This window comes from Schistocerca americana, chromosome 8 (assembly GCF_021461395.2).
Source record: "Schistocerca americana isolate TAMUIC-IGC-003095 chromosome 8, iqSchAmer2.1, whole genome shotgun sequence".
In the NCBI taxonomy this organism is placed as follows: Eukaryota; Metazoa; Arthropoda; class Insecta; order Orthoptera; family Acrididae; genus Schistocerca; species Schistocerca americana.
The window spans coordinates 105,632,090-105,640,077 of NC_060126.1; the positions used below are offsets into that span (position 1 = coordinate 105,632,090).

The following is a 7,988-nucleotide window of genomic DNA, read 5'->3' on the forward strand; positions in this document are numbered from 1 at the left end:
TTGAAAAATGGAGGTCAAACCCCAAGGGGGACCATCACATGGAAGGTCGAAACGGTTGAAACTCCTTTTAGTCGCCTCTTATGACAGGCAGGAATACCTCGGACCTATTCTTACCCTGCACCCGCAGGGGGAGTCCTCGAAAGGTGCCAGAGAAAATAGTTTCTTCTGCAGCCAAGGAGAATGAGCAGTTCCATGATGGAAGAGAATGGGAATCATGAGGGACGAGGAAAGGGAAGGGGGACAGGACAGATGGGAGGAGGGAGGAAAGGACGTAAAAGAAGCAAAGATAGATGTTAAAAAGACAGAGTGAAGACAGTTTAATTTCTGTCGGGCCTCTCAGAATGAGAGATGGCTGAGAGTTTTAAGTTGTTGAATCTTTCTTTCCTTTTGATAGATTCGGCAATCTGCTGAACAAGAAGAATGTGGGCCAGAACAGCTATACACTTGGGCAGTGGGGTGCAAAGACTCCCTGCATGGAAAGGGCCGATACAGCCATCACAAATAGGATGTGCCTCACATTGCAAAGACATGACCAAACCTGAGGCACCAAAAATAGTGCATGGGAGGTGGGATATAAAGCTTCATGTCACAGTGGTAAACCATAACTTTCTGGAAGGGTACCACTCAAAAGCAAAGACCTCTTGGGAATGCCCTTTGACCTCTTGGGACTCACCAGATGAACTGAATGCCATGCCACTCCATATTAGTCCAGAGTTCCGGGTTACATCGAAGGGGAAGGTCTCTGTGGAAAATAATGCCCTGGGTCATATTTAAGGACTGATATGGCATAATGCTCAATGGGAGATCTTCTAAGCTTTTGCAAGCACGAAGGGAAGCCAACTCACTGGCAGAGGAAGTTTTTATCAGTATGGAACCAGACTGTGCATTACAAAGTGATTCAACTTCATCAAACTTATCTTCGATATGTACTGTAAAAGAGAGCACTTTGGTAACAGCAAGTGTCTCCCCATCTATCTTGGGACAAACTAAGTAACAGGGAAAGGATTTAGCCCTAAGCTGGTGGAGCTGGCCCTCCTTCCAGGGGGTGGTCAGGACGGAAAGGACCAATGAAGCAAAAAATAGGAGCAGAGAGAGAACCACTCCTGTCTGAGGAGACAGTCACAAAAGAGTGGCCAGAGCTACAGAAATTAGCACGCTTCATGGCTCGGCGTTCATTGCTGGGAATCCTGATGCCCAAAAGGATTAGCAACCACTCCTAGGCATACATGAGGCAATGATAGTGTAGGTACCGGAAGTGTGATTTCTGTGTTGTCAGTGGGCTCAGCCAGACTGGTACATAACCATCCCACCATACGGACTAGCTACACATGCAGGTCAGCTGGTCACCTAGCAAAGAGGAGAGTTGGAGGCTATGGTAGGGAAGCAAAGATGAAGGAGGGGGGAGGGAGAGGAACTCCTGTCAGAGACACTAGAGAGGAAGTTCTTCCCCAAATGGCTCACACAACAGAAACAAAATTTTGAAAGGGAAGTCAAACCCCAAGGAGGACCAGAAAACGTTGGAAAAAAAAGGGAGAGTGGGAACATGAGAGAAGACTGAAAAGGAACAGAAAAACCAAGGAAATAGCTGGGTCATCGTAGAGGGAAACACTGAGGGAGAAAGAGGAGAGGGGGGTAGGAAGCACAGGAGGGTGAAGAGCTAGGATGGGAAGGAGGGGATGTGGGGAAGGAAATGAGTCCACGAGAAGAGAAAGGCTACAGTAGCTCAGGGCCCTGTGAACGCCACACATGTACCCACACGAGAGCTGAGGGGAACTTGAGAGGGGCGTGGGCAGACTTGGTATCATCAATACGAATGTATCAGAAAACGATAAAGTGGAGAATCAGTCTCTAATGGCTCAACAAGACTGAAGGAGATGCAAAAGGGACACACAGACCTGAAGATGGGCAGCTAGCCTGAAACCGGTCATTCAAAATAAAAAATAGCGATCAAAGACTGAAATGCCATATTTTTATTTAGGACACAGTATGTTACCTTGGATCTTGGATGGAGAGTTATCATCAGATGTAGAAGTAACTTCAGACGTGACGCAGTGAAGTATGTTTGGACCCTTGCTGTTGCAGACAGTGTTAAGAGTAAAATCAGGCTTTTTGCAGATGATGCCGTTATCTGTAATGAAGTACTATCCGAAAGAAGCTGCATGAATATTAAGTCAGAGCTTGATAAGATTTCAACATGCTGCGGAGATTGGCAACTTGCTCTAAATGTTGAGAAATGTAAAATTTTATACTTTACAAAACGAAAAAACATAGTATCATATGACTATAATATCACTGAGTCTCTGTCAGAATTTTCCAACTCATAGAAACATGTGGGTGTAACACTTTGTATGGATAACTCATACAATGGGAAAACCCTTTGCCATGCACCTCAAGGTGGTTTGCAGGGTATAGATGTAGATGTAGGTATAGGGGCTGTTTTCATTTTGTGGGAATTTGTATGTTTGAGGTTGGGTCTCCTTGCGATGTGCTTACTTCACATACAATGCCTCCTCAGAATCTGCAATGTCATGCACCATGCCATGGAACCCTTCTGTAGAAGTTCTTTGCCAAAAACAGCTAGAAGATTCAATGTGAAACATTTCAGTTAGTTCACAATTGACATTGTGAAGGTTTCTGGTGACGATGTGCAACACTTCCAGTTCCGTAGTGCTGGTCAAATGACAACCCTGCAAAATCTCAAAAAACAAAACAAAACAAAAAAAAAAACAAAACTCTTCTTACAAGGTTTCCAAGCTATTGATAGAAGGTCTGTATACTGAACAATGACTTCCTTTTATTAGGCATGTATAGATTTTTGAACATCAAATTGTTGCATTGACAAAAGTGACATGTTCTTAAGTCGGAAACAATATCAACTGTGAACTAGCTGAAATGTTTTACATTGAATCTTCCACATTTATTCTTTGAATGTTGAGAAGCCCCTTGACAAAGAACTCTTCCAGTAGGGTCCAATGGCATGGCGCACAGTACTGCAGACTCTGAGGAAGCACTGTATATGATGCAAGCATATCATAAGGAGACCCCACATCGTCGCATGACACTCTAGGAGTACCTCAGACATACAAATTATAACCCAACAAAAAACAGCATCATGCTAATATATCAACTAACAAATGCCAATTATACGTTGGTCGAACCTCGTTCAAAATATCCGTATCTGCTCAATCACACAAGGGTAAAACTGCTACCAAAAGTTAGTGTGTGTCTATTTATTTATTTATTTTTTAAGGCTTTCTACCCTCATATACGCTACCCCTATGACTGAGTGAGTGTGGGAAACACTAAACTACATAACCTCTCCTATTTGTCTCTCCTGTATACACGTAATCCTTTTCAACTAAGCATTTGTGATAACTGTGGCCTTTGCATCACAAAAGTAACAATTTTCTATGAGCAATATGCCTGAACTTATATGTGGCAATTTTGGAGTATCTATCAAATAGTGATTTGCGTAAAATTTGAGATTCAGTAATACATCAGAGTTCATTTCTTAGATGTTATTACTTTCCATTTTTTGTGAGTCTAACCTAATGAGTGTAAATTAACCTCTTAATTAGTTTTCTTGAAACATTGATTCAGGTTTTTTAAGGACCATTACTATTTCATCAAATCAGTACAGTGTACATTTCTAGAGTGTCAACTTAACACTATGTTTTTAGGTTTCTAATTAATCCCTTTTGTTATGGCATCTAAATGTAACTATATATTTACATGTGTTTTCCCATATGGGAAGAGTGTCTTTCTTCTTACACTTTTACTTCAATTGTCAATATTAGAGCATAGTTTCTTCCCTTTATAGGAGAGAGAACTTTGTTTTCACCATCAATTATATCCCAAGAGCTAACTTACATTAAAGAGATCAGGTATTTACTGAAACAGCCACTGCCTCTGACAGTAGAATTATTTGACCGCAAATCTTTCGATCCAACTGACTCCCGGTGGAGTCTAAATTATTCTTGCTTACTGATCAAAATGGGCAATCAAGACCAACTAGTCTGCTTGTAATTACTTGCCCCTAAGAAGCTACACAAACCTACATCCAATAACCCAGACTGGCTTCAGCAGCCAGAGACAACGGTTGTGTGTGTTTTTACTTTAGAAGAAGACATATCATCTACACTATATGGTGGGTAGCAATCTAGCCTTTCCATAATACTGCCATTATTCCTTCCCAGATTTTCCACTGTTTGATATTGTTAAAGCATTAAAAGGTTCACTACTACACTAAAACTGTCTCACATTAAAATTATGCATGCTTATAATACTGTGACACATCACACATAAATGAAAATCTAAAGGAAACTAATGTACATCTTATACAAGCGTCATGTCACATAGTCAAGCAAATTATATTGCCAATGATGCAGCATTGGAACTTTTATTAAAACAATATTTTATCTATCTTTGCATTCTGTTCAACTCAAATTTGTAGCTTACTCTTTGACAAAAATTGTATATTGTCTTTCTTAATGTTTCTTTTCTTAGCCACTCCTGATTTTACAGTATTTCTTAGGTTCCTGCTGTAGAATATAGCATATTAACCAAAATACACAAGACCAGGACTGCAATTGCGTGATGTGTTAGGTTACCAAAGGAGTGAATCTAAAGACATGTAAGCTTATGTGTAAATCACAACTCTAAAAAGAAGAATTAATCATAATGTGGGTAATGTTTTGGTTGGTTGGTTGGTTGATTGATTTACTTATTTGGGAGAGGGGATCAAACAGCAAGGTCCTTGGTCCCATCAGATTAGGGAAGGATGGGAAAGGAAGTTGGCCATGCCCTTTCCAAGGAACCATCTCGGCATTTTCCTAGAGTGATTTAGGGAAATCAAGGAAAACCTAAATCAGGATGGCCCGACACGTGTTTGAATGCACATCCACTTTGCTAACCACTGTGTCACCATGCTTGTGAGATAACGTTTTCTACATCCATTTAGTGAGATACACTCTCAGAGTTAAAAAGCCAAAGTGTCATCTACAACTAACAACTGATTAATTTCACGAAATGCATTTTTAAACTAAATCCTAACTATTGTATTATAGTATGTTATTTTGTAACATGCAATTCTTCTAGGTCCTGGATCAAATACACTTTAACTCATATTCTTTAGTGTAGGCCGTAAAAAAAAAAAAAGTTTTAGGCAGTTTCACCCCGAACAAAATTTAGTCACACGGGTAACACTAAAGTCAGCCCTATTTGTTTACAACATATAGGGCCACTGCACTTGAATAAAAAAGTTGGTTGTGTGTCTGTAACTTTGGAAAATGCAAGACATCTGCTTAATTTACAATTGACACTTGCTTAACCCCAATTTCAGGGAAATACAGAAGTGTCCGATTCCACCCGTCTGCTTTGACCCACGACATCATCAATATGATGGAAATGGCTATTCTATTCTAAGTGTCTCCAATATGGCACCTACGATATCGCTATATAAACACTGCAATAAACACGAAAATACATATAAATAAGACAATAACATCTCCATCCAAAAATACAAACTAACGGGGCAACCGCAGGAAATGGGGGTTTTAGGGAGAGGAGGGGGGGGGGGGAAGGTCAAGATCCCAAAACACAAGATGATGAACAGAAAAAAAAAAAAAAAATTTACAAAAATCTTCACGAATCGGACACTTCCCTTGACCTATATAGGTCAACAGTAGCTGACAACACCAAAACACCAACACCTACAGCAAAAACTATGGAAACTGGAATCAGACATTTCCCTTGACCACAGCTGACAGTACCGAAACACCTATACCTACATATGAAAATTGGAATCGGTCATTTCCCTTGACCTTTAAAGGTCAACTAGGCCTATAACTACTGATATGAAAAAACCAACACCTACAACTATGAAAAACAAAAACAAAACAACACCGCCTCAAAAATTAAAAACTCAAACATATCTATGTAAATTAAAACACAATCTATACACAAAACATTACAACTCGAAAGAGAGAGAGAGAGAGAGAGAGAGAGAGAGAGAGAGAGAGAGAAATAGCAGTAATAGTAGTAGCAAAGTCCTAATAATTATCAAAGTGATTCAGATTTCCAGTTAACACATTAAAGTGAACTGTAAAGATAGGCCCTATTAGTAATGTAATCAGTACAAACTTAACTTAATGACAGATGACTTTTTCGTCCAATTGAAACAGACGACACTGCAGACTTGGTTACTGATTCTGAACATTTTCTGATCACCTACTAAATATTAGTTAATAACCTCACTGCCTAGATCTCAAATAAAAGAAGTAAATGCAACGTGACACATAGCGTTGTTGGTGCCTGATGGGTGCAGAAAAGATCTTATGTTTAGTACTCCTCTTTGTTTATTTTTGTTTCCTGTATGGTTTCTAGTTTCGATATAAACATTTGAAATACACAAACACACCACACGAAATTAACGAGCGATGTAAACATAAGGGTAAATTACTTCGTGGTACACTAATTACTGCTGACTGTTGTGTCCAAATGTTACATGTTTGTTACTTGCAAGGTCCAACAAAAATGTGAAAATGGCAGAGGTGATGGTCTAAAATTCGTTTGTTAAAATTCTTAAAACCTAGCAGTAGAAATTATGTGACTGTAGCAAAACTTCCTTTGTTATTTATTATGAGCAGGAACATAATAAACCTGGTCTGTTCCACTTCGTTCATCTATGTGTGCTAAACTTATGAATTTAATGTGTTAGTTTTACTCACTGTCCAGATGAGTTGTCTATGATTAGTTGGCGCGATGGGCATCCAATCTGCAGTGCTCTGCCGGTAGACTGATCTATTGCAATCAGATGTTCCGATCCCGTCTGGTTCACAATATACTGAAGGGCGCCATCTACAGTGTCAATGTACTGAATATTTACATCGGGTGCCATCGTCCTAGCACCATTCACATTTTGGAAAAACTGCTGTTCCATTTTGACATGCATGCAGTAAACAAATGTTGTTGCCAAATTACATTTCCAACGACTCTCGAAAGCACACCACTAATACACAGCAGAACTAGTCCGTGCTCATAAAATGCCAAAGATTTTAACACCGAACCATCACTTAAAACTTCACATCGTAGCGTATCAAAAGCACTGGACACTTATAATGTATATTCATTTAAGGAAAAACTATTCCATTCTTGATTGTCGGGCAGTGATCACGAAATTGGAGATTTTGTCACACAGAACAACACGCCGTCATACACGTCTGCTGCTGTCAGTGAAAACGGAAGATTAGCGTGTTTGGTTGGTCTCAGTCTTTAAAATACGTAATACTCTGTACAAACAAATGTTCTCTCTACCCGATGAACTCTTTACAAGTAACTGTAACGACATAAAGGCTACAAAATTCATGAAATATGACCGTAAACAAATTTTCCAAGTTCCGCTTTCACGTATTAATATGTGGTTTCAGTCAAGGAAAGTTATCGAGCAAATACTTTTTAACTAACCTATATAACATAGTTTCAGTCAACAATCTAATCTAAATACAATGGAAACATCAGATTCATTAAATGTACAGCAGAAGCACTCTCTCCTGGCGAAAGTCTCCGCCATTTTAGGTTCATATCTCACTATTGCTTTGAAAACGGGGCGAAGATACAACCCGCCAAATTAAATAATCTTTGAAAGTACTACAAACACATACGTCTATGAGAAAAATTGACGCTCTAAATTGTGTTGTGAAAGACAGCGGTCGCTTTAAATTGTACTGGTGATGCGACTACAAATATAGAAGATAGTCTTTTATCCACCCAGTAAATTAAACAAGCCGCGAAGTTCAACGAATGTGTGGTCACAGGTAAATTCTAGAACTTCACTGAAGCGCTTTTATGATTGTAATTACAGTTGGCGATACATCGTATCAGCTGTAGGAGAGTGCTTTTAACGTGTTTTTCTAGACGTGGCTACATTTACAAAAGAATGAATTTGTTTTGCTTGGTTTCCAAAAATCACCATACACGAAAGCCTGTTT

General features: G+C 39.3%; 1 protein-coding gene across 5 annotated transcripts in view; it reads right to left on the reverse strand.

Annotated features, from left to right (window-relative positions):
* Positions 1–7,559, reverse strand: part of LOC124625799 (histone-lysine N-methyltransferase 2D-like) — a 319,652-nt gene extending 312,093 nt beyond the window's left edge. For 4 of the 5 annotated variants that reach the window (XM_047149258.1, XM_047149257.1, XM_047149254.1 and 1 more), the window contains exon 1: positions 6,729–7,558. In XM_047149258.1, coding sequence (XP_047005214.1) covers positions 6,729–6,952 — 224 coding nt within the window. In that variant the 5' untranslated portion in view covers positions 6,953–7,558. Of the gene's footprint in view, positions 1–6,728 lie in introns of all 5 variants that reach the window. The other variant, XM_047149255.1, reaches the window with a different exon arrangement.
* Positions 7,560–7,988: the final 429 nt, after the last annotated feature.